The sequence below is a fragment of the Muscardinus avellanarius genome, assembly GCF_963383645.1.
Source record: "Muscardinus avellanarius genome assembly, chromosome: 11".
NCBI classification, from domain to species: domain Eukaryota; kingdom Metazoa; phylum Chordata; class Mammalia; order Rodentia; family Gliridae; genus Muscardinus; species Muscardinus avellanarius.
Window position 1 is genome coordinate 9,681,226 of NC_137797.1, and position 26,698 is coordinate 9,707,923.

Here is a 26,698-nt window from a genome sequence, read left to right on the forward strand (position 1 = left end):
CCCGGGAGGACTCTGCTGGTCTCCTGAGTAAATGGATGGGGCTGGGTGGGTGGTCCTGGGCTAGAGCAGGGCCAACTCACTTGGCACACGGTTGATGGCTTTGAGGGGCCTCAGGACACGCACGGTGCGGATGGCCGACAGGTTGATGTTCTGCAGGTCCAGGGAGTACTCGACCATCCTGTGGAGAAGGGGAGAGAGTGAGGGAGGCTGCAGGAGAGATTCTGGCCAGGCCGGGCCACAGGCAACCACAGCCACCCGTGTGCTGCCTCTGCCTGGAAGGGGTAAGGGCGGGGACCCCAGCCACAGTTCAGCCGTGTGTGGCCCTATCTATTTTCCTGGGCTTCTGTCTCCACTGTAAAGGGATCTGGTGATGGCTACTCCTACGGTGGGGAGCTGCAGGGAGGAACAGACATAGGCCCACTGCCAGCCGGCACCGCACAGTGGCCCCTGCCCTTCGCGCCTGTCTGCCTCGTCCCTGACCCGTCAGCCCTGGCTTCTAGAACTTCTCCCCAACATGGAGCTGCACTCTGCTGGGCTGCCCTATTGAATCTGTTCCCCAGAGGAGGATGGGAGGCTGAGGGATCCCTGGCCAATCCCAGGCAGGGACTAGATGCCACACTCACATCCGGAGCCACGCAGTGACACCCCCGCTGCAGGTAGGGCCTGAGCAAACTCCCACCAAGCCAGGGGTGCCCAGGTTTAGGCTTGGAGAGTAGGCCGAGGGGTGATATCTTGGGCCTGGATCACCCAGCAAATGAGCAGAGCTGAGCCAGGGGTCACACGGGTCGGGGCCTCTCTCCCCTCTCCGACTCTCGCCAGCCTGGCTGCGCCTCAGGGACACTGTGGCAGGTCTGGGCCACCTGTCCAGCCCGGCTCCAGCCTCAGCCTCACGGAGCTCGCCCACCCAGGGCCCTGGCTGGCTCAGGCTGACCCTTCTGCATGGAAGCCCCCCATTCCTGTCCACAGAACCTTGCTCATGCCAGCAGTGTCCACGCTCCAGGAGTCACAAGAAACCAGGCAATCTCACCTGGGCTCTGGACCCCAAAAGATTCGTGCCAGCATCTCTCCCAGGAGCACCCAGCCAGTGGGGGCAACTCAAAGGTACAGACAGCCAGAGCCCTTCCGCGGCCTCCCCAGACGGCCCTGCACCCCATCCCACTCCACAGCCCTGCGGCTGTGGGAGGCCCAGGTCTGGGGACACGGGTCCTGGGCTTCTTCCACCAGGTCCCGGCCCTCTGCTGCCCCCCCCCACCGCTGAGAGGCTCCTCCCCCGCCCAGCTCCACCTGTCACCCCGTCAGCATCAGCAGGAAATGAAGGCTTTCCCGCACACCCACAAACCTGTCGGACTGTTGTGAGCCGCCGCCCCCTCCCGCTGTGGGAAGCGGGAAGCGATTGAGCGGAAGCTTTGCCTGAAATGCCCCAGGCAGCCCAGCCCGCACACCTGCACGCACCACCGCGCACACACGCCAAGGGCACCCTCACGCAAACACTCTCCGACCCCAGCCCAAGTCCACATGGGGTGACCCTGAAAGTGACAGAGACCTGGGGAACCCGAAAAGAAAAGGGAGGGGAGGATGCAGAGGAGGGGGCTGTGGGAAGGGAGGAAGGTAGAAGGGAAAAGTGGGAGGAGGGAGGTGGAAGAAGGGGAGGAGGGAGAGCAGAAGAGGACGGAGGGAAGAGTGAGAAGAGGAGGAGGGAGGGGAGGAAGGAGAGAGATAGAGAGGAGGGAGAAAAAAGCAAAGGAGGGAAAGAAAAGGAGAAGGGCGGGAGGAAGGAGGGAGGTGGAGAGGAGGAGGAGGTGCAGGAGGAGGGAGAGGAGGGCCGGTGCCAGGGCAGCGGCCTGGCGGGCGTGGGTGCGGGCGGCGAGGGAGCGGGGCCGTGTGAGGATTCCCGCGTGGGCGAGCCAAGCTGTCGTTTTTATGTTTTGTAGAAAGAGCCCTCCAGGCAGCCGGGAGACGCGTGTGACGGAGGCGCTGTGGGGGCGGCGCGCACGGGCACGCGCAGGGGCTGGCTCGGGCGCATGCACACACATCCCAGGTGGGGGAGCCCCACACACACCTGCAGCCAGGCCCTGCGCCAGCCGCCCCGCACCCACAGACCCTCCTCCCGCGGGCTGACCTCACCCATGTGCGGTGTCCTGGACCCATGCTCGGGCTGGCGCCCAGTGAGGGCTCATTCCCAGCCCCTCAGAACACCAAACCAAACTGAAACCCGGTGGCACGTTCAAGTGAAGCCCGCTATCTGATCCTGCCCCCATGCCGACACTCAAGCCTGCATCAGGACGGAGCGGGACCCCAGGACCCCATCTGGCCCCGCCCTGCCCACACCATGGCCACAACCCCAGCCGCGGGCTCCCTGCCCAATTGCGCATGCCGGGGAGGACTGTCTCCTGTGTCCTGTGTCCTCCAAAGCAAGGGCCGATGGGAAGGGGCTGACGCTAGGTCCTGAATGAGACACAGGTTGGGCCTGGAGGTCACCGAGGCCCACAGTTAGCAAGCTCAGGGTCGGAACTCCTCCCAGACACCCAGCTTGCCATGGGAAACTCACGAGCTGTTGGCCATAAATTCATGAATTGGCAACCCCCTGCATCCACCCCAAGGAAGAACAGAAGCAGTCACCGCTGAGCGTGGCATCGGAAACTCCTGAAACTCAGAGTCCAAGCAGGTCCACGTGGAGAGGGCCTGGAGGAACACGCTAGCCTGGCCCCTTCCCTTCACCTGGGCCTGACCTCCAAATATTCTGGCAGGACCACCCTCCCCAGTCTGCTGCAAAAACTCCCTATCTTTTGCAGCCCTCGGGGTCCCCAGTAAAAAGGCCTCACCAAGGGAAATTTCTTATAGAATCCAGTGCCAAGACCTTAGTGAGCATCCTAGCAGCCAAGTCAAAGGGGGAAATGTGATGTTGATTAAGTTCTTAGCGGCAGGAAGGATCTTGACACTGTGGGTCCTTCCACGGAACCCATTTTCCTAAACCTTTCTCCTAGGTCCTAACTCTCTTTTACATTTCATGACCCTACTGGGGACATTTTGCGGCAGCTGCATTTCCTGTCTGGGGGAGTAAGAAAATGTATAAATACACTTATTTATACACAGTTTATTCAGTATATAAGAAACATATAGGATGTGCGCACTGTAGAGCCCACTTCTCATTCTTCTCTGAGGGACAAGGACAGGAAGGGGACACTGGACGGGCTGGAGCAGGAGAGAGCGCTTCACTGCAGGGCACGAACTGCGGGCTTAGCATCTGCCCTGGGGACTCTTGTGCCCACAAGCCCAACCTGTGGGCCAGCCTGCCCACAGTGCCCTTCCCCCGGCCTCCACCTGTCCTCCTGCCTCCTCCATGGCCCAGTCCACCCACAGTCCACAGAATCCTCCGTCTCAGACCTAGCTGTGTCCCTCAACTCTCCATGGCTCCCCAGTGCCCCAGAACAAGTCCAATCCGTGGGCCACAGCCTTCAAGGCCCCTGCACCCTGGCCTCTGCCCACCTGCTCGCTCTGAATGCAACCTCCTCCTGCCCTGTCAAAGCTCACAGCAGCCGCCTCCTTGCCTCCTGCTTCTCCAGGGCCGCCTCCTCCAGGAAGCCCCCACCACCACCCAGCGCCAGGGCAGCTCTGTGCTCACGCCTCCTGCTGGCTCCAGTCCCCTTTAGGAGTAGGGGGCTGAGAAAGCCCAGGAAGGGCCGCTGGCAGGCACTGCGGCAAGGACAGCAGGGCCTTGTCCCACCCAGAGCCCAGAGATACTGTGTGGAGCGGCCTCCCGGTGGAGGCCTGGACAAAAACCCCTGGCTGGAGGGACCACGGACAGCTCCCCTAGGGCTAGCTTTTATTTTTATTTTTGCTTTTATTTTGGCACAGGGGATTGAGGCCAGGGGTACTCTACCTCTGAGCCACACCCCCAGCCCTATTTTTTCTTTTGAAACACGATCATACCTATGATCCTCCTGTCTCAGCCTCCCAAGTACTGAGATCACTTGCATGCACCCCCACACCCAGCTACACCTCCCACTTTTTGGAAGGCTGCTTGCGATGGAGAAAGCTATCCCCCCTCCCCATCCTCCCATCCCCATGGCAGCCTGGCCTTGGTCCCGGCTCTGAAAAGGCCAGCGAAGGAAGGGCCATGGGCGACTAGCCACCAGGCTGACTCCCCTCAGGCCCCAGTGAGACATCGCTTTTGGGAGTGAGAAACGAATCCCTAATTACACAGTTACTTTATCACGCAGCTTCAGTGCTAAAAGTCTAAGGGAAAAAATCAACAAAACCCCCCTCTACCTCCTGTCGGCTCCCAGGCGCCTAATTAGGTAAGTAATTTTGCTCTAAAGTGAGCACTCCCATCCTGAGATCACCCCAGGGGGAAGAGGGTGATTTCAGGGCTGTCGCGCGGGACACTCGGGCACGGCTGTGCCCTGGTGAGGGGCATGTCGGAAGGGTGACAAGAGTGCCCTCCGATGTCCCAGGGAGAAGCCCCCTTCCCCCACCCCTGGCTCCTAAGAGACGCCCAGAGACCCAGGCCCAGCCACCCAGTGGCCACCATCCCTCCGGCCAGCCACCATGAGCGGTCCGGGTGGGCCAGTGGCCCCGGAGCTTGGGCCAACGGCAGTGCCCTCCCCGGCCAGGCCAGCGCCGGAGAGAGGCTGGGTCCTGGCCACACGCTGGGAGCCTGAACCCAGCCAGCTCTGCCATTCTGCTTCCCAGCCCCAAGAGCAGCCGCTCTGCACCAGTCCTGGCTGGTTCCCACAAGTTCTCTGAGTCCTCGGGTCTGCCAGGCGCAGGTGAGGAAACTGAGGCTCAGGAATAGCCCCCGTGACAGGGCCAGGTGTGGGCCCCGGGCCAGCGTTTCCAGAGGCAGCGGTGCCCAGTGGTTAGAGCGCGGAGCCGGCTCCGGGCCCGGCGCTGGCAGTGTGGCCTGCGGAAGTCATTTGGCTGAAATGCGTTGATATGCAGATTCGGCGCTGAGAACAGGGAGAGCCACGTAAGCGTGGACTATTAGTCCAGGGAAGCTGGGTGTGCTCACACTTCCTGCGAATCACAGGAAGCTTGCTCTGCCCTCCTCGGGCCCACCCCCTACCCAAAAAAGAAAGTCTGGCTGTCAGCGCTGGAAGCTCGTCCCAGCACCCTGCACCTCCCACCTGCGCTCCAGGGACTGGGGACATCCCCAGCTCAGAGTGTTTCAGCCTTGCCAGGTGTGACGGCGTTCGCCTATAATCCCAGGACCTGGGGGGCTGAGACAGAAGGATCTCGGGTTCGAGGACGGCTTCAGCATCTTAGCAAGTGAGGCCCTCAGCAACCTAAAGAGACCCAGTTTCAAAATAAAAAAATAAGTAAATAAAGGAAAATTAAAAGGGCTAGAATGTTGTTACTAAATTGTTGAGGCTGACCTCCAAGTACTTGGATTTACAGGCATGTTCCACCAAGCCCTGCTAAGGCAGGGATGTTTGTATTTTGCTCAGAGGTAGAATGTAGCTCAGAGGTAGAATGATCCTCAGTTCAGTCCCCAGTGCAAAAAAAAAAGACGTGCTCCTGCCCGCCGTGGGCTTACTTCCCGTGGCACTGGCGGTCCCTCCACCTGGAGCGCCTTCCGGGATCTCCCACCCCACTCCAGCAGAGCTGAGCTCTCCTGCCTGGCGTCCCACCTCACCCTGGGGCATCTCTGCGCAAGCCCCTGCCCCTCCATCGGGGAGGCCTCCGCGCTCCAGCTGGGTCCCCAGTGCCCACCCAGGCAGACCCCTCCTGCCAGGTTGTCAGACGACCAACCTGAAGGACAAATGAGTAAGAAAGTGCTGAGCTGATGAGAAGCAACACGAGGTGCCCGAGCGCCAACATCTTTCCAGGAAATACCCCGCCCAGGGGATGGCTTCTGCACGCTGCCATAAAAATAGGGTGTTTCCTCGAGCTTTGCAAGGGGCCCACGGGGGCTTCCTTCAAATGTAATTTAAGATGTAGCTAATGGGAAGGAAGCTGAGATGCTGGAAATCGCAGATCATCTGCCAGAGGCGGCTCGGCGATGACTCAGGCTCATGTCGCTTGATAACCAGACCACCAGCCTGTGAGGGGCACCTGGTACACAGCACACAGTAGGTGTTCAGAGAGTGGGAGGAGGGACGTGGGGGAACTGGGGGCCTGACAGCACTGACCCTTGACTTTAGCTGGCACCTTAAACTAAGGGGTCATTTCACCCACTGTTAGTGCCCCAATATTTATGCCCCCAAAAAATGCATACATTGAAGTCCCAGGTCCCAGTGGGATGACACTGGACTGTGGGACCCTGGTGCATGAAATTAGTGCCCTTATAAAACAGGCCAAGCTAGGCATTACCATGCCTGTAATCCCAAGACTTGGGGGAGCTGAGACAGGAGTATCACAGGTTCAAAGACAGCTTCAACAAGTAGAGAGACTCTTCACAACCTAGGGAGACTCTGTTTCAAAACAACAAAAAAGAAAAGGGCTAGGAGTGTAGCTCAGAGATAGAATGCCCCTGGTCAAATCTCTAGCACCACAAAAACAAAACAAAAATCAGGCCAAAGGGAGCTCGCCTGCCCCTCCCTCCTGGGAGACTCAGCAAGAAGATATGTCTACGAGGCACCAGCACCTCAACCTGGGACCACTCAGGCTCCAGAACTGTGGGAAACACATGAGACATTTCTGTTGTTCACCAGGCACGCAGTTGATGGTATTTTGTTATAGCAGCATGAATGGACTAAGACACTCAAATTTCCTCACATAAATCCTGTGAGACCTGGAGGCCAGAAGAGATTAAGCCCCCCTCGAACCAATACAGAAATGCTCTGAAACCAAGTCAGGCCAAGTCCCAAGTTCAGGGGGGATTCAGAAAAGAATGCTCAGCTGGCCACAAGTCCAAGACACTCTAAAAGACAGACCACAAGCCAGGAGTGATGGCACACACCTGTAATCTCAGTACTTGGGGGGCCGAGGCAGGATGATCACAGGCTTGAGGCCAGCCTTGGCAACTTAGTGAGACCCTGTTTCAAACTACAAAATAAAAAGGGTGTAGCTCTAAATTTCCCAGTACTCTAGTACAAAAAAAAAAAAAAAAAAAAAGGACTCCAGGCAGGCGGGAGCCAGGCCAGCTCTGGGGTCCCCAGCGGCAGGAGGCCCTGGACTCTCTACAGGCCTCCGGTCTTGACTCCAGTGACTTTATCTCTGGGTAGAGTTGCCACAGCTAGATTTAAACTTCAGATAAACAATGATTTATTGATTTATTGATTGATTTTTAAGTAATGTCCCCATAAGCCTCACACTTTCAGCCTTCCATGACTCCAGTTTAGCCTTGGCATGAGGCAGGTGGGCTTGGTGGCTGGGAATCAGATGGGGGGCACCATGGCTCTACCAGAGCTTGGGGGAAATGTCCCTCTCAGGGGGACTTACCTCACAGCTTTCCGAGGCTTGGTGAGGCTTCCCAAGGTCTGGGGGCCTACCACTGGAATCCCAGATCTGACCCTATAAAGCTGTGCAGCCTGGGGCAGGCTAGTGATATCTCTGAGCCTCCATTTATTCATCTGCAAAATGGGCATAGCACCCTGAGCCTCAGGGGATTATGACTATAATACTATTGTGGGTGTATAAGAGCCCCGTAAGGAACACTCACTTCTATAAACCCCTTAAGCTACAATCCTCAAAGAAGGACTTCCAAGCTGCAACTTGGGGTGGCCTGGGGCAAACTGGCCTCACACCCTGCAGGGGGTGGGATTTTACCTGGGTCTGGCCAATCAGAACTCTTCCTTACCCTGGCCCACTGTAATTGGCCCAGGGATGAACACATGCCCCAGGTCAGCCAATCCAAACCAAGGAAGCTCAGTTTCGCCCGCCCTTGGGGAATGGCTGGGGAAGGGGAGGTGAGTCTCTGAACTGCAGGAAGTAGGCTGGGAGCCCGGAGTTGCTGCCTTCCCTGGGTTGGGGAGACCCAGGGGAGCTGTGTGATGGAAGCAGAGCCTGGAGACATCTCCCAGGGTTCTGGAGCAAGCAGGTCCTAAAGCCAGAGACCCCCCGGCTTTTCAGTAAAGCAAACAGTAGCCACCCTTCAGCCGGGTGGGCATTCCTGCAGAACCTAATGGGCTCCTCCTGACTGACTCTGCCTGGCGCCTCAACCCAGTGGCCTGAGAATCTCTGGTGACTAACCCCACACCCCACTCCCCATGGTAACTACTATCGTGTTTCCATGGAAACAATGACCATCACCCACTCCAACCCTGCCCTGTATATAAAAGAAAAAAAAAAGACTCCTGCTAAGATTCCCACTGGAAGCTTCCCAGGCTCAAGGGCCCCCCACACGCAGCTCAACTTAGCAAAAATGGGGCCAGGTAACCCCCACCCAGCAGTTCAGTGCCTGGCACAACAGATAGGAAGCAAGCACGGCCTGGAGCCTCCCCCAGCCTCCTGGCCCAGGGCCGGGCTCTGGGGACTGCAGGAGGATGCCTAGCCTTGGCCCCTGGCCCCTGTGCCTCCCTCATCCACCCAGCACACACAGAGCCGTGCAGGAGGGAGCCAGCTCCAGAAGCTTCTGGAAGCAGCCCCAGGGATGACCCTCTGAACCCCTGACATGGCCAAGTCTGCTGGCAGGTGCTGTGCTTGCGTTTGCTGGTGTTTGACTCTAGATTCCTCAACAGCGCAGCGCTGCCCCGCCAGCCCAGGCAGCTGCTGACCAGGAGCCCAATCCTGGCAGAGGGCGCACAAGGAAACTGAGGCCCAGGAGAGGAACGTGGTGACTCTGAGAGGTGCCCAGCCAACGTGCTTTCTCTCTGCTCCCCATCTGGTGCGGCCCCAGAGAACGGCTCTTAGTTGCTTTAGCCAAGTTCAAGAATGTTTCCTGCTTTGCCTCCCTGTAGCTAGGGATGGCCGCGAGCCCCGTCTTGGCCAAGAGTGCCGGGAAGGGGGGGCCGCCGGGGGAGGAACGGCTGTCTTCCTGATCCGAGTGGACAGGCCCGGCTGGCTCGGCCCCGGCTCTCTTCGCCCTTCCTTCCGGCCTTCAGTTCAGACACAACACCTGCGGTGTCAGCGCTCGCTGCCTTGTGGCCATGCGAGAAAGGCCTGGAAACCACAAGGATGTGGGCCCCACAGAGCCCCCGCCAGGAGACAGCAGCCCCAGAGCTCTGCGCTTGTCAGACAAACCCAGGATTTGCCTGAGCAGCGTCGGTTGGATTTTCTATTCCTTGCAGCCAAACGCATCCTTGCCAAATACACCTAGAAAATTACATAGAACCAGCACCAGCTCCTAGCCCGTGGAGCCCAGCTCCCCGGGTTCAGCTCCTGGCAGTGCCTCTCGCCAGCCTGTGACCGCGGCTCGGCTGCGAAATGGAACTCACCATGGCCCCGAGCTCACGGGGCTCAGCTGGCGACGGCCCAAGGGCACTCAGCAAATAGTGCCCCCTCTCGCCCTCGCCACACCCCCAATGGCGTCTGAGAGGACTCAGCTTCCTTTGCTGTTTATTTATTTGGAAACAGGGTCTCTTAAGCCAGCGAGGCTGACGACGAACCTGCTCGACCCTCCTGTCTCCGCCTCCCGAGCGCGGGGATTACAAGCGTGCGCCACCACACCCGGCTCCTTTGCTGTTTAAGCCTCACCAGTGGGGCTCTGGACAAAACAAACTCTCAGCCAGCGACCGCAGAGCAGAGTGGACAAGCCCGCCTGATCTTTAGAAAGCGCTAGTCCAGGGCTGTGGGGCAATCATACTGTCTCTCTGCCCCACCCCCAGCCTCGAAGCACCTGGGGGGAAGCCGGGCGTGGTGTCCACACTTGTAATCCCAGTACTTGGGAAGCTGAGACAGGAGGATCACAGGTTCCAGGCCGGCCTCAGCAACTTAGCAAAGCTCCAGCAACCTAGCAAGACCATTTCAAAATAAAAAGTAAAAAGGACTGGGGGTGTAGCTCAGAGGTAGTATGGCCCTGATTCAATCCCCAGAACCAAAAGAAAGGGAGGATGGTTCCAGAGGACAAGAGGCCCTGGCCCCACCTCTCCTTCCCAGGCCCTGCTGGGAAGGCTGAGTGGCCCACGTTCCTGCAGTCTCTGTAATGTTACCAACGACCACGAACATTCCTGTGCGGAGTGGCCACTGCTCCGCTCGCCGAGCACATCCACCCGTCATGAGAACCATTCAGATCCTGGACACAGATGCAGAGACGGAGCCCTCCCCACTGGCCGTCCCCTTCCCCGAGTTCCCAGAACTGGGAACGTGTTCTCCACGTTTCAGGACCTTTCCCAGGACGGGTTGCCCTGAGAGCCAATGGGCCGCTTCTCCAAGTGTGGCCACAGACCTCCGCATCAGGGCCCTTGGCTGAAACGCAGGGTCCCCTGCCTGCGGGGACTAGGTGGGGGTGGGGGAGGCCGGGAGCCTGCATGTTAACAGGAGCCCTCCGATCCCGGTGCCCCCTCAAGTCTGGGGGAGCGTGGAGGAGGGGTGGAGGGCTGTGCGTGCGTGTGGGTGGAGGGTGTCCACTCGACCGGGGCGCCTGGTCCCTCGTCCACCTGTCTCTTGTTCTACACCCTCTCCAGGGCTGCGGTCACAACTGGAAGCTTTCAAGGGCTTTTGGAGTTTTCAGAGGTAGAATCCCAAGGGCATTCTTTTTTTTTTTTTTTTTTTTTTCCCCTTTGGTGGTACTCGGAGTAGAACCCAAGGGCAAGGGCTTTCTACCTCGGGGCTATACTCCCAGACATATTTTATATTTTATTTGGAAACAGGGTCTCACTAAGCCGCTGAGAGTCTCAGTAGGTGAGGCTGGCTTCAAACCCGTGCGATCCTCCTGTCTCAGCCTCCCAAGCGCGGGGATTACAAGCATGCGCCACCACGCCCGCCCCAAGGGCATCCTACCTCTGAATTATACCCCAGCCCTTTTTCTTTTGAAGTAGGATCTCACTGAGTTGCTGAGGCTGGCTTCAAACCTAGAAGCCTCCTGTCTCCACCTCCCAAGTATCAGGATTTCAGGCGTGTACCACTTCCGATTTGGGGAGGAGCTTCTGCCCTTTGCACTCATCTGAGTCAGGGCCCCAGGCAGGCCCCAGCCCTGGGCCCACACATACTAGCACCAGAAATCTTGGGGCGCCTCCACCAGGACGCCCCCACCGCGCCCCTGGTGGCGGCTGCCTTATGCTTTGGCTGGGAGGAGGTAGCAATCCCTACCTGATGCTCCGGGGAGGGATATGGAGGAAGAGTCTCCAGTTCAACAAGAATATAATTGAATATTTCATGACCTCCTAATAGGAGAGCGCAGCTTCGGTGATAAGACATGATAAGACAGCCGGCAGCTCAGCTGTGCCCCTGGGGCTGGAGGAGGGTGGCCCGGCTCTGCCTAAGGAAACAGCAGCCGCTGAATCCGGGCTGCAGGGAGGCTTTGGGCGATGAGAGAGGCAGCAGTGGACACAAAGTTGGAACTTGGGTTGCTCTGTTTTTTGTTTTATTTTGCTACTGGGGATTGAACCCAGGACTGGGGGGTTTACCTCTGAGCAACACCCCTCCCTGCCCTTTTTATTTTTTATTTTGAAACAAGGTCTAAGTTGCTGAGGCCTCAAACCTGCGATCCTCCCGTCTTGGCCTCCCAGGCAGGTTTTCACAAATCACCGGCTCTTAGTTTGGGGGTGGGGGTGCTGGCTCGGAGGGTGAACCCACCCCACCCGGGGGGCTGGAAGCACAGCCACTCAACATCCTCACGACCCTCCACCCCACGAGCCACCACACTTGGGATCTGGGGCCTGGGCCTGGCCAGGGGCCGAGATGGGTGCAGCAGGTGGGCCTCCGGGGAGGCTGTCTTTCTGCAAGGGGGACAGCTGGGGACACTAAATCTGGAAGGGAGCACTCGGGGGCAGGGGAGCACCTTGCACTACTGCGGGGCTGCGGTGAGTCTCAGCAACACCCCTCCGGGTGACCAGGTCTCCCCCCTCCAGGCCCATCTCTCGGCACCCATGCACCCCAGAGTGCCGGCCCACATCTGCACTTCCTAACACCCCAGGCCATCTAAGTGCCACCCCTGGACCTGAGACACTGTCCCCCCAGGCCAACACAGCTCTCACTCACCCCGGTTTCGTTTCCTGAAGACGTATAGTGGCTCCCAGGAGAAATCAGGCCCCCGTTCCGTGACCCCGTGGCCCCCCACTTCTCTGCGTCCCAGGTTGGGGTCTTTCTGCGATGGGCTGCCCTACACTTGTCTCTGGACTGTGAGCACGATCGTTCAGGAAGGACATCCGTCTCCACCTTCACGTCCTCACTGTCCGAGGCCGGGCGTGTAGTAGGTGCTCAATAAACACTGCGGTGGGGCCCGCAGAAAGGGAAATTTCAGCTCAGTAAAAGAAAGAACTTTCCAGCACATTAGGCTGTCCCAATTTGAGACTGGCTGCCCTGGCAGGCCGTGAGCTCCCTGCAGTGCCGCATGCAGGCAGGGCCTGGGCTTTGGTCTCAATTAAGCCTGTGGCGACAGTCACACGGGATGTGGCGGTGACGGCTGCGGCCTCCGAGGACCCTTCCAGCTCAGTTCTGTCTCACTCTCCTGGCTCTGAGAAGGAGCCGGTAATTTGGGGAAGGGGAGGGGCAGAAAGACAGGAGTCACCCCTGGGATGTCAGGCCCGTTACTCTGGAAACAGAACATTTATAGCACTGAGCCTGGTGGGACTTCAGGGGACGGGCGAGCAGCTTTGGGGACAGTGGGGACCTGGAAGAGCAGGGCCGGGGCTGGGACTGGAGCCCGGGCTTGTGACGCCCCGTCCTGCCCACTCCCATGTTGATCCTAGGAACAGGGGTTGGGGGACTCTGAGGACAGGCACGGTCTGGCTGGCAGAGTGCCCAACATCTAGCACAGGGCTAGTCAAATGCGTGTTTGTGACTTTAGCAAAAATGTGCCCCTTGCCAAATACTGTGGCTCACTCCGTAATCCTAGTACATAGGAGGCTGGGACAGGAGGATAGCAGACTCGAGGCCAGCACACAGAAACTTAGTGAGACCCTATTTCAAAATAAAATAGGGCCAGAGGGTGTAACTCAGAAACAGAATATCACTAGGTTCAAACCACAGTATCACACACACACAAAAAGCCAGGCAAAATGGCACATGCCTATAAATCCAGTTCTTGGAAGACTGAGGTAGGAGGATCACATGTTCAAGGCCAGCTTGCACAATTTAGTGAGATCCTATTGCAAAATAAAAAATAAAGCCGGGTGTAGCGGCGCATACCTATAATCCCAGTCTTTGGGAGGCAACTCAACAACTAGTGAGATCCTGTTTCAAAATAAAAACTATAATAGGACTGGGGGTATATTTCAGAGGTAGAATGCTTCTGGGTTCAATCCCAGTACTATAAAATGAAATAAATAACAAATGTCTCCCTTGAGCCCCACTCCCCATCACCCATGGGGACCAACACAGAGTGTAAACACAGGGTCCCTTGTTCACGGAATGATCTGAACACACGTGCTGCGCGCCAACCCCACGCGCAGCCTCCCCGCGCAGCCTCCCCGAGCCCTGGAGGATGCGGCTGGTAGGTCCCATTCAAGGACGGAGGGGGGATGCCTCTCTAAGACCTCGCAGCAGCGACCCGAGGCCAGACTGCTTCCTAGTTCTGCTCAGCTTAGATCTCCAGCGTCTTTATTTGTGAGTACGAGCAGACAGGAGGAGTCACTAGGCAACAGAGGGGATGCTTCAAGGGCAGAGGGCAGGTGGGGTCCTGGTGGGTGGCACGCAGGGCGGAGCCAGCGACACAAAGGACTTCCGAGGGACAGCGGACAGGAAAAATTACCCCACGCCTGGGAAACAGAGCAAAGGGGAGCCGGTATTTCTCACCCTATTTTGGAGCACGCTTTAACAGACTTATCTACAGATTATTTAATTATCTAAGGGAATATACCTTGGTTTGATTCACTGTTGCCTGTTAATTAAAGGTCCAGCTGCCGTGAAATTACATGTTGCACACGATTACCGCCCAACGTGAAGGACTTCTGCCTGTGGCAAAGGGTTTACAACGGGGAGTTGGTTAACCGGCTGCGTTGCCCGCCTTGGCCACTGCCGGCTTTCCTGTTTCTGGGGAGACCACCCCGCCAGTTCCCTCTCTAACGAGCCGAATACATTCATGATATACGTCTGCTCTGAGATTTGTGGGAGGGTGTTTTTTTTTAACTTTTCGAAATGTACTTTGACATAAAGTTATTTCCAGAATCAAGAAGGGACTTTTAAAAGGCTAGTTTGTATTCACGAAGAGATTGAAGTAAATACTGCATCCATAAAACGGGAAATCCATGGACAAGAAGGCTTCTGGGGGAGAGTCCCTGCAGCGGCCGGAGGGGGAGGGGATTGCTGAGGCCACTGACTCACAAGGTCGGGTCAAGGTGAAATCTGAGGAGAGGAGAGGTGTGGGGAGAAGGCCCAGGAGGAAAAGCCCAGCTGCTGAGATTCTAGGAGAGAGAAGACTGGGCGGTTACCAAGGAAGAAATGAGAGTGCTTGGTTCTGAACCGGAGGAACGCAGGAGCGCGGGGTTCTTGAAAGTTCTGGACCTGCCGTGGAGAAGTCTGAATGCTAAAGAGGAAGTAAAAACACAACACAGGGGAAGAAACCAGTCACCTTCCAAGAAAAGAGGCTCAAACCTGTGCCCGGCCCACCTGCACAACCATGTCATCGCCGGGCAGCGTGTGCAGGTTCTGAGGGAGGGAAACCACAGCTCCAGAAAAGAACAGACACATCCCCGGCCTCAGATCAGGGCCACGTGCTTAGACGGCGAGCCTGGGGAAAGACGCCAGCCGACGCCCTTCTCTCTGAAAAATCCACTTAAGGGTGCTCTCCTGCCAAACCAAAACCAGCATGGGAAGGAGCCTGACCTCGGGGTGACACGGCACACAGCAAGCCAGGGGAAACCAGCCCGACTCCTAGCTGGGTCTAAATCCCTGGGACGGTGTGGTCGTGGGACACGAGAGCTCGCAGGAAGGAATGCTGGGAAGGAACACTAGAGAAGCACACGCTCGCCGTCCCAGTGCTTGCAGGCTGAGACGGGAAGATCGCAGGTTCAAAGTCAGCCTCAGCCGGGCGTGGTGGCGCACGCTGGTAATCCCAGCATTCAGGAGGCTGAGACCTGGAGGATCGCGGTTCGCGGATAGCCTCAGCTACTTAGTGAGGTCCTCTGCAACTCAGTGAAACCCGGTTTCAAAATAAAGAATAAAAAATAGGGCAGGGGGTGTAGTCAGAGGTCAAATGCCCCTGGGTTCCATCCCCAGACCCGCAAAAAAAAAAAAAAAAAAAAAAAGTCAGCCTCAGCTCCTGTTTCAAAAATAAAGAATAAATAAAGGTCTGGGGTGATGCTCAGAGGTAGAATGACCCTGGGTTCAACCACCAGTTTGACAAAAAAATAAATAAAAATAAATAAAGCACTAGAAACAAAGCATCCCATTTTAGAGTCAGCAGAACACAGCAGGTACTTGGGATTCTCCGCACCCTGATGCCCTGCCTCGGGCATGTGCCAGGCACCCTCGCCGCCCCTTCTGCATGGCAGCAACACACAGGTAGTACACACGCACGCACACACGCTCACACGCACTGGGTGCCGTCACTCCTGTGCACGCACACACGCTCACACGCACTGGACGCCGTCACTCCTGTGCACGCACACTCTCAGCACTGCCTCTCCCTCCTCGCCCCGACGGCCTGGACAATGCTCAGCCATCCTTCAGCTCCAGGCACCTCCTCAGGAGCTCTCAAGCCCCCGGTGCCCAGCCTGGCTTAGCAGGTGTCCGCCACTCCCCCGGGAGCCGCTGCTGGACACCTGTGTCTGCTCCCATCTCCAGGGCGGCGTCCCCTGGTGGAGCCCGCTCCATCCCAGTCTCTGGCACGCACTAATGGTCTGACCCAAGAACGTGCAAAGGAGGCTCGGAGAGGCTCCGGGAAGCTGCAGGTGGCCCCTCTGACTGTGGCTATGTCCTTTCTTTTTGAGCCCAGGTTCCACTCTGTGGCTGGAGCTGGCCTCAGACTCCTGGGCTCGGCCGTCTTCCCACCCAGTAAGGCTTGTGCTGATGGAAATGAGCAGAGGAGGCTGCTCACTTAGCCACTGCTTTACTCCCATCACAGATGAGGAAACTGAGACCTGGAGAGGGGAGGCAGCTTCTGCAAGGTCCTACAGTTAGCTAATCAGCAGAAAACAGACCCGTCTCACAGACCCTGCAGCGCAGGACACAGGACTTCCCAGAAGAGAGGGAGGAACGGGTGTCCCTCCCCGCCAGCCGGCTCACGTCCCGGCCTCCTGCTACGTCCCCGACGCTTGCCCCTCACCCCCAGGAAGCCCTGGGCCTTCTAAGGGGCGTCCACACACACACCAAGGCCAGGACGCGCCGACGCTCTCCACCTACCCAGCCATGACGATGAAGAAGTCCAGGCGGTTCCACGTGTCCCCGAGGTAGCACTTCTTGCCAAAGATGCCCAGGGCCACCATCTTGAGCACCATCTCCATGGCGAAGAAGATGAAGATGAAGTCGTCAAAGACCTGCCGGGTGGGAGGGGAAGCCAAGGACAGCTTGAGGTTGGGGCGGAGCCAAGGGATGGGCGGGACATGGGCGGCGACTCGGGAAAGACCTGGAGACTCTGAGATCCTGGTCTAATGAGGTCACTCGAGAGATGAGGACAGAGGCCGGAGGAGGGCGGTGGACTCGCCCACAGTCTATTCTCTCCTGGGCTCCAGGTGATGACCAGGGACCCAGCGGGGGCGCGCGGTCCCTCCCACAGTCTCCCTAATAGCTGCCAGGCTCTGGAGTAGCCGCGGGACGGCACCCTCTCCTCTGACTCTCCCATAGCCCCTGGGGTGGCCCCGCTGCGCAGGTGAGACGCTGAGATGGAGAACGGCGGTGGGCGAGGGCCCGGCGCCCACCTGCAGGATCTTGCAGCGGTCCGACAGGCAGTCCATGTCGTCGCACGGCTGGTACATGCCCAGGGTCACGCAGTTGAGCAGGATCACCAGCATGCTGACACACTCAAACCACGTGCACAGCCGGTCAAGGACAGAACCGGTGGAGGTGGCGCCCGCCCACCGCCCATGTCGCCCACACCCGGCCTCCCCCTGCGGCAGGCGGGGCACCCAGCTCTCCGCTGTCACCATGACCCTCTAGGACCACGAGCCAGGACCCACAGTGCTCTCTGCACAGGCCCGCGAGCCGCCGCCGCAGAGGCCTCCGCAGCGCGGCCTCTTCCTCACCACCAGGAGCGGGTTAGAGTGCATGGCTGCGCGGCTCCTAGGCCGGCCCGCCCACCGGCATCCCCAGCTTGGAGCCGGAGCAGGGGGCTCCCTCCTGCACCCCCAGCTGGAGGAGCTCCAGAAACACACCCCTCCCCACCTGACTCCTGCTCTGTCCTAGGTGCCCAGGCCCACCACCCTCCACCCGCCTGTCAAGAGCAGGGGCCGAGGAACGCCGCCGGGCTTTGTGGCGCCCTTGACCTCCCACCTGCCGGTACAGGTGAAGTCAGCTAAGAGCGCCTCGCTGTGTCTCCCGTCTTGACTGAGCCCAGGGCCGCAGAGTCTGAGCCTCCCCCAGAGAGGGCTTAAGCCACACACAGCATGAGTGACTCAAGTCAGACCTTGGTGAGCTTCCGGACCAGAAGCCTGACCGTCTTAGAGGCAAGGACTCGAGCAGGGCTAGGCTTTTCTCCTCTAGGAGGAAGGATGCTGACGGGCCCTGCCACATGCCACCTACCTCACCGCCATTCCTGCCCAGACTGCACAGAAGCTCTGTGCTGGAAGACTGTCTAGACCTCCAGAGGCTCCCCAAGGACCCGGAGCCTCCCCACCGGCCACTGGCCACGCTTGTCACTCCTCAGAGCAGCACTGAGCTGCAGAAAGCCCCGGGGAGAGGTTTCCCTCCCCCTCGAACCACGAACCACGCTGTCTCCTCACCCGCCCCCACCCCGCCCCCCTCCAGCCTTTCTGGGCCCGCTGCCCCTCCGAGGCCTCAGGCCCCTCCACTGCAGGGCCTTTGCACATGTGCCCTGCCACCCTCGCCAGCTGACCCTTTAACCTCACTCACCTGCTCTGAGAAGTCCCCCCAGCGCCCTGCACCAGCGCCCCACCCTGCCGCTCCAGCCCCCCAGGCCCAGCCCCTGGGTGACCTTGCTCCCTGGCTCCGCCCACTGCTGGTGCCCACCCTGGGGGGACAGGGGCTTTACAGTCACGGCTCTAACAGTGACAGGCATCCAGGAGGACGTCAGTAAGGGCAGCCCGGCCACACTGGCCCCCAGGGACTCCAGGCCAGCGACCCCAAGCCCCCTCTGGCCTGCTGGGAGCCAGACCTGGTTTCCATGGCAACTGCCCCTCCATCCCGGGGCCTGGCTCACCTTGGGATTCGTCTTCTCTGCTGCCTCCTGGTCCCTGGTCCCTGTGTTGCTACTCCCTGTGCCACCACCCCGCCGCCACTCCCCCTCCACTGCCCCCCAACCCCACCCGCTGCCACTCTCCCGCCATAGCTTGTAATTAATCCAGCCGCTGCCAGGGCCCCCTTCTAGCCTGCACATCGCTCCGCCAGCAGTTTCATCATTAATTAATTTTTTGAAGTTCAAATGTTCTAATTACCAGTGAGCGCCCCTCTTTCCCGCGCTCCCCCCGCCCCAGGCTTCCTCTCCTTCCAGCCCGTCCTCCTGGTCCTCGTCCTCGTCCTCGTCCTCCTGGTCCTCCACCGAGCCACCCTTCCTGCCAACTCCAAGCTCAGGGCGCGCTCCCGGGCGTGGCCGGGGGCCTGGGTATCTCTGATCCTTCCTCCACGGGGCCCCTCAGCAGGACCATTTTACAGAAGAGGGAAACTGAGGGGCCTCTCCTGGGTCGCCCCAGAGCTGAGACTCACACCGGGCCTGCTGGACTCCGAGTCCAGTGCTCTCCTTGGTGACGCAGGGCGCGTCTCCCCTCCCCCCGCCTGGCCTCAGTTTCTCAGTTGAACCTGTGCCAGCCTCGCCTCCGGCCGGAGCATTCGCTGGAGCATTCTGCAAGTGTCTTGTCATCTAATCCTCAAGCCCCATGATGAGCCCAGCTCTCAGCGCACAAAGACGGAGCTGAGGCTCGGAGGTGAACAGATTCGCCAAGGTCACGGCTGCCGGCCGAGCCGAGGCGCACGCCAGGGCCTGCTTCTTCTTGCTCTCAAGACATGTTTCATTGCCGGCTCAGGCTGCCTGACACGACTCTGACGACGCCTCTCTCCTGCCCAAAAGCCTCCGTTGGCTCCCACCAGCCCCAAGACACCCAAGGCCTCCCAGACTCTCGGCTCATGAACTCCTCTGGTCCAGCTTCTCACCGGCCTCGGCACACGGAAATCCTCTTGATGTCCCCAAGCAGGCCCTACGCACACACGTTTCCTTCCCACCCATAAAACTGCTATTCACCCTTCATAGCCCCTTCATTTCCCACATCTTCTGGAAGCTTCCCTTAAGCGCCTCCGCCCCCCTCCCGAGGCGATGCCCAGCCTCCTCACCCCCCCCCCCGGAAGCTTCCAACCTGCCTGGTGGAGCACGTATCGCGGCAGTGAGCGTGGCAGTACCTACGACTACCTGCCACCCAAAGTGGCACCGAGGCCCCACTCGCCCCCCGCGCAGAAGCCACGAGGGCAGATGGAGCGCCCCCTCCCCTGCCCAGCCAGGACTTCAGCCGCAGCCCCCGCCCCAGGCGCGGGGAACTCCCGGATGGCAGAGCCTGGGCCTCTTCCAAGAGCCCCGGAGGCTCAGAAGTCGGGCCAGAGCTGGCACCTCTGCCCACGGCTCTGACACACTCCCCACTGGCTCGGGATCAAAGGCGCCAGCCCTCCTTGAAGTGCAACCCGACCGCGCAGCCAGGAGCAGGAGGCTGTCAGAGGGAGTCCAGCCTCCAGGCCCCGCAGCTCCAGGCCTGGCCCCATGCCCAAGGTTCCCACCGTCAGCCACGCGCCTAAGAACTCGGTGCACCGCAGGACGAGCTGCACAGCCGCGGGGCCTTGCGAGGGAGCTCGCACCCCAAGAGGACGTCCAGGATTTCTGGGTAATAAAGCAGGTAGGGCTTGCAGACTAGCTCATCCAGGGCAAGGGAGTCTTCGATGGCTCCCCACTGCCTCCTGCAAAGCCCCTGACTGGCAGTTGAGGCTGTGCAGTTGCAGCCCACCACCCTGCCCAAGGCACCCCAGGTCCTAGGGTGGCCTGTGTCACACAGCAGCCCCCCAAGATCTTTAGAGAGCAATTGATCCCACCCCCAAAGCACCCAGGAAACAGGCAGAGACCTGTCCAAAACAGAAATGACTCTCACAACACACTTGCCACCCCGGGGGTCCCTGAGCCATGCTGGGTTTTCTTTTCTGTATTTTCTTTCTTTACTCTTCTTTTCTTTCTTTACAGTACTGGGGATTGAGCCCCAGGGTGTTTTACTTCTGAGCTACATCCTCAGTCCTTTTCGTTTTTTTATTTGAAACAGGGTCTCACTAAGTTGCTGAGGCTGGCCTTGAACTTGCGATTCTCCCGTCTCAGCCTCCCACGTACTGAGATTACAGGCATGCACCACCATTCCCAGCTTGCAACAGCCAGGTTTTCAAATGCTCCCTGAACCCCGTGCTGCCCACATGTCCAGGCCCCAAGTAGGCCGCCGCTCGGCACAGCCGCCTGGCAGTCATTCAGCTGATTAGATCCCTGATGGGCAGCCATGAGCACCTCGAGGAGCGCAGATGGAGAAACGGATCAATAGCGGTCCAATCAATACGGTTTCCTTGGCAGGCAAAGCCATCCCAGACGCCCGGGCCTCGGGAGAAAAGCAACCCAAAGGTCCTTGGGGGCTGCCGGCCCCACCGCCAGCCTGTCCTGAGGGAGCCCTCCCCAGGGCCCGGGACACGCCCCCACATCCCAGCCCCGCCCCCCATCGAGCCTCCCAAGTCCTTGGAAAGGAGCGGGAATTAATGAGCCTATATGGGGCGCCTGCGATGTGCCCGGCCCGGATCTACAGCAGCAACCACGGAAACGGCCCAGTGTTCCTTTGCCTAGGAGCTTTCTAATCTAACTGCACGTGCATTCTCTCATTTAAACCTGGCAGCGAGCACGTGTGCCCAGTGGAGGCCCTGGCACACCTGCACACACATGGCCCAGGCCTGGCCCTGCGGGGTCAGCAGACAGAGCTCCTCCTCCACAGGGCCTGGGCTCTCCCACTTTGCTGGGAGGACAGAGATGGAGAACTCAGTGTTAAGTGAGTCAACACCAAGACAGAGAACAGGTATTAACTGCTGACTGTATAGACATAAAAAACAGAAGCTGGGCGTGGTGGCACACACCTGTAGCTAAGAGGTAGAACCTCTGGGTTCATCCCCGGTATCAAAAACAAAGAAAGCAAGAAAGTCAGAAAAAGAAAAAAAAATTTTTTAATAGAAAAGTAGGAAATAAAAGATGTCATTACCAGCCCTTAGAAGCCGATCCCAGGCAGGTGAGCCCGCACCCCAGCCGTTCAGAAGGAACCAGTGGGTGAACTGAGGCCTGGGACAGAGCAGAGTCAGGGGACTTCTGCAAGGCTCCCCAAGCCAACAGACACTACTGCGCCCCCACTTTGTAGATACGGAAGCTGAGGCATTGGAGCTGGCTCCGGATTCAGGCGGGGTCTGCACGGCCTCTTGCTGACTCTGCACCCCAGGGGCTCAAGCAGACGTCCACCTCGACCTGTCTGCTGTCTCAGGCTCAGCGCCTGGGCTGCAGGCTCTTGGCTGGTGTTTGTGGAACGCCTGCTTTTCCTACACTACTGCAGTCTTCTCGCAGGACCGGCGAAGGCTGAGCAGGGTCGGGTGCCCTGGCCAGGCCTGCTGGCCGTCTGGTGGGGTTGGGGAGCCAGGGTGGACAGGCTGGTTTTCTCTGCGGGAGGCAGAGGAGGGAAGAACTCTGTGGTTAGACACCCCCCCCCCGAGCTGGACTAGGACAACTCCACCCCGCACCCCAGCCCTGAGTCCTGCGGAGGCCAGGATGGGGTCGCAGGGAGGCCGCCATGCCAGAGACCCCCCACACCTGCCAGGTCCCATGCAGAAGAGTGACCTGGTGGAGGGGCCTGTCTTGTGAGTGAGCGCCCGCAGGGCGGCCTCCTCCCCGGAGCCAGCCAGTGGCCTGCACGGTTGCCATGACGACCACCCCTCTCGCACCAGCTGACAGGCGCAGTTTCCACAACTCGGGGGGCTCTGGGAGGCGGGTGGGGGGAGTGCTGGGTTTGGCGGGGGCGGCTAAGTTTGTTTTTATTTTTGTCAAATCTGAAATCTGATCCATTTCCCAGGGTACACCTCGTAGTCTAAATGCACCAAGTGGAGGAAGGGGGCTGAGGCAGCTTCCCCACCGGCATGGGCGATGGGGAGGTGGCCAGCCCCCATCACGCCCACCCCGGTGGACTCCAGCCGGCCAAGGACCAGGAGCTCAGGCGGGGACCTGAGGTCAGGGGACCTGGTTCTTGAGCCAGTTCTGTGCTCCTCTGAGGCCAGGTCCACAGCATCTATGCAGCACATGTTGTGTACCTGGAGTCTGCAGTGGGTGCCGAGATGACGCGGGCCTAGGTCCTCCCTGGAGGTGCTGGGGTGTGCCCTGTTCCAGCACCCAGCAATGAGGTGGGGCCATTTTCTAGTGCTGGGTAACAGGGGTACCGCTTTTGAGCATCAGCTGAGTCTGGGCCTGGGGTTTTGAGAGGATGCTCTTCATACACTCAGTCATTCCCTCATTCCCTCACCCCATAAATTTGTACAGGCAACAACCACTCCAGGAAGCTGTGTAGCAGTATCTTTCTAAAAGTAAGAATGGATCCGCGCTAGGACCCAGCAGGGCCGCTTCTAACCTGTACCCAGGAGAAGGGCCAGCCTCGGTCCCCCAAAAGCACATCCTGGAATGTTCACGGCTGTGTTACTATCAACAGCCCCAACTGGGAATAGCCCAACAGGATGCTGGGCAGGGCAGCTTTTTAATCGGGGGTGATTTTGTCACCCCGGGGACATCTGGCCATGCCTGTGAGCATCTTTATTGCCACAGCCCTGGGGTCAGGGTGCTAGTCGCCGGCATCTAGTAGGGAGAGGTCAGGGAGGCTGCTGACCACGTCTCCATGCACAGCACAGCCCTCACAGCAAGGTGTCAACAGTACCAAGACCGAGAAGCCCTGTGGGACACCCCGCGGATGGAATACTACACAGCCGTGAGCAGGCACATGGCCCACAGGCAATAGAGGGGACAAGTCCGCACTGTGCCATGAAAGCCGGACACGACAGGGCAAATAATGTGTGCACGTGCGACTGCATGAGGTAAAAAATTAGATGAAGCCGGGCGTGGTGGCGCACGCTTGTAATCCCCGCGCTTGGGAGGCTGAGACAGGAGGATCACGCAGGTTCGAAGCTAGCCCCGCGCGCTGGCTTAGGAGACCCTGTTTCCAAATAAAAATGCAAAAATAGGTTTGGGAGTGTAGCCCGGAGGTAGAAGGGCTTCCAGGAACCCCAGTACCACCAAAAAAAAAAAAAAAATTAGATGAAGGTAAGCTACAGCGAAGGAGGCCAGAAGAGCAGGAACGTGGGGGAGTCAGCCGCAGGACGGAGATGAGGGGCTTCAGGGGCTCTGGGCCTGTGCGGCGGTCACGGGAGAGCAGCTACGGAGAAGTGCCCCGGGCGGCACACTCAGATGTGTGCGCTCCGCTGCACGCGCGATTCATCTCAAGGAAAAAGGGGACGAGAGATGACAAAAGCAACCGCTCTAAGAATTAAAATGCGGCTGCTCACAACTCAAGCCGGGCGTGGGGCGCACGCCTGTGGCCCAGTACCTGGGAGGCTGCAGCAGGAGGGTCGCAGGTTCAAAGCCAGCCTAAGGAACTTAGCAAAGCCCTCAGCAACTTAGTGAGACCCTGTTTCAAAATGTAAAAAATAGCCGGGCGTGGTGGCGCACGCTTGTAATCCCCGCGCTTGGGAGGCGGAGACAGGAGGATCGCGCAGGTTCGAAGCCAGCCGTGCTGGCATAAGAGACCCTGTTTCAAAAATATAAAATAGGTCTGGGAGTGTAGCCTGGAGGAAAGAGGACTTCCAGGAACCCCAGTACCACCAAAAAAAAAAAATGTAAAAAATAAATAAAACAAAGGGCTGGGGATGTCGTTCAGAGGTAGAATGTCCCTGGGTTCAATCCCCCCCCCCACACACACACACACAAAGGATCTCAAGCAGCCCGGTGTGCACACCTGTAATCCCAGTACTTGGGAGGCTGAGACAGAAGGACCACAGGTTCAAGGACAGCCTCAGCAACCTAGCGAGACCCTGTTTCACAAACAAAGGTCTGGAGGTGGAGCCTGGAGGTAGAATGCACCTGGGTTCAATTCCCACACACAAAAATATCAAGCAACCTGCTGGGTGCTTGTGGTCTCTGATCTCCACAGACCTGCACGGCCACCTGCACCGCGGGCTGCGTCCCTGTTCCAGACCGGCCCTGGCCGCAGCTGGTCGGGGACAGAGCCAGGACCTGCCCCTCACACAGTCCCGTCTTCTAATATTTGCTTGAGGACTTGCTCCATCCATGACCAAGGCAGACAGGCACGGAAGGCGTGATTGCACAGTGTGTGTGTGTGTGTGTGTGTGTGTGTGTGTGTGTGTGTGTGCGCGCGCGCACGCGCGCACGCGCGCGCGCACGCAAGCACACGCACTGGAGACTGAACCGAGGGGCATTCTACCTCTGAGCTACATCCCAGCCCTATATTTCTTTTGAACAGGTTGATGAGAGGTCGCTAGGTTGATGAGAGCCTCACTACTTGCTGAGACCATCCTCAAACCTGCGATCCTCCTGTCTCTGCCTCCCAAGTACTGGAAGTACAGGTGTGCGGCACCATGCCAGGCTTTACACCCACTTTACAGATAGGAAAATGTGAGTCCAGAGAAGCCGGCGGTTGAACGGGGACAAAACACTGCTGGTAAGTGGAGAGGCCTGTGAATGCATGGTCCTGTGCCCTGGGCCTCCCTCTGCGTACCTGCCTCCATGAGGAGCTCCCCACAGGCCCCACACCCTCGGCCTCCCTGCCTTACTCCTGGCCCAGCCTCACTTCTTAGAGAACTGGCAGATGAGTGGCCAGGCGGGTGCATACAGACCGGGGCGGGGACGAGGCCTCAGGCGGCAGCAGGGTCAGCAGGTGACTGACCGGGCAGATGGTCAGAGGGTGGACGGAGTGTGTCCCAGTGCAGGAGGGGCGGGTGGGCGGGCTCGCGGGGATGGGCAGCTCCGGGATTCCAACACGCACCTGCATGCTCGGGGTGGGCCTCAGAGACCCCCAGGCTCCGGACTCCACACCGTCCCCACGTTTCCAAAGCCACAGGAAAGCCCAGGAACGCGCGGGTGTTGGGGAGGCCCTGGCTCCGTCCTCTGTCACAGCCAGGTCTGATCTGGACTCCGCTCTGCACCCTGGGCAAGTGACCCCTCTTCTCTGCATGTCATGTCCTGGTCCACGAAATCGAAATCGGGAGGAGGGAGGCCCAGGGCGACCCCCACCCCACCCCGCGCTGTCGGCCTCCACCCCAAGCCTCCCAGGATGCAGCCTCCAGCAGGCCACGCTCGGAGGCCGAGGGTTCCACACCACACAGCTGGGCCAGGCGGCGGGATGGAGCGGAGAGGCAGCCCCACAGGTGAGCCGGAGGGATTAGCAGGCAGTCATCCTGGCTGATTAAAAAGACGTATTGATTTCTCTCCCAGGGAAACAGATGAGGCCATTTGTCTCCCGACAGGATCATGACGGGGTCTGAAGGAGGCGCGGGTCAAAGTCAGCTTCCAAAGCCCGGGCCGGATGGAGGAGTAAAAATCCAATCATGTTTTTAATTCCCCAGGAGTGGGTGACTTGTACTCACCAGCCCGCCCTCCCGGCAGGGGCTCCTTATCAACAACCAGGGGGCTGCGGCCCTCCAGCACCACCGTCGCCTGGGGGGCTCCTCACCGCCTGAGCCCTCCTCTGTCAAACGGCTCCCAAGGCAGGAGCTCATGGGCGGCCTCCCCGCCGCCTCCCGGGCCATCCAGACCCCATGTCCCCTGGCCTGCCCACTCGGTCCTCTCCTGCCCACAGTCCAGGTGCAACGGTCCCACCGCTTCCTCCTCGTCCTCCCATCAGTCCTCCCCGGCCAGTCAGCTGACCGCCACCGCGCCCTGAGGCCCGTCCCTCCCGCAGCTTCGGGGAGAGGTCCCGGTGTGGCTCCTGTCAGACTGGGGACCTTGGGGCTCACTGTGGTGTCCAGGCCTGCACGGCGCCCTCGCATGAATGAATATCCCTGGGGCCTCCACTCAGGACGGGCAAATGCCAGCTCCTGCTGAATGAATAACTGGATGTCCCTCCCAGGCACCTCCTGCCTGGTTTCCACAGACCTGTGCCCCCACTCCAGGAGCGACCCCTCTCACAAACCTGCCACATCCCATCCCTGTGGACGCCCATCAGTGCCCCCACCCGGACGCAGCTGGCACTCACACCTTGCTATCCAGCCTCTGCCTCACACTGTCCTAGCCACGCCAAACTCCTCACAGCTCCTTCTACTATTCCCTCACTAGAACATCCTCCCTCGACTGTTCTGGGAAACTCCTATTCATGCAGCAAGACCCAGCCCAAAAGACCCCCTCCCACAGGCAGGTTTCTCCAGTGCCCCCAGGCCAGATCGAAGGCAGCCTCGAAATCTGCAGCTCTTTCCACAGAAATGTTCACACCACAGTACCTGAGGTCGCCCTGTGGGGTCAGCCTCCCACCGCCCAGCCAGACTCCTCTGATTGGTTGTCCATCCCACCCTG

The 26,698-nt window shown here is 59.1% G+C and overlaps 1 protein-coding gene across 1 annotated transcript in view; it reads right to left on the bottom strand.

Moving 5' to 3' along the window:
* Nucleotides 1-26,698, bottom strand: part of CACNA1I (calcium voltage-gated channel subunit alpha1 I) — a gene marked incomplete at both ends in the record, with an annotated part of 81,772 nt that overhangs the window by 50,089 nt on the left and 4,985 nt on the right. Inside the window, 3 exons of the mRNA XM_080704780.1 lie at nucleotides 81-178; nucleotides 16,324-16,457; nucleotides 16,839-16,940. Coding sequence (XP_080560906.1) covers nucleotides 81-178; nucleotides 16,324-16,457; nucleotides 16,839-16,940 — 334 coding nt within the window. The remainder of the gene's footprint in view (nucleotides 1-80; nucleotides 179-16,323; nucleotides 16,458-16,838; nucleotides 16,941-26,698) is intronic.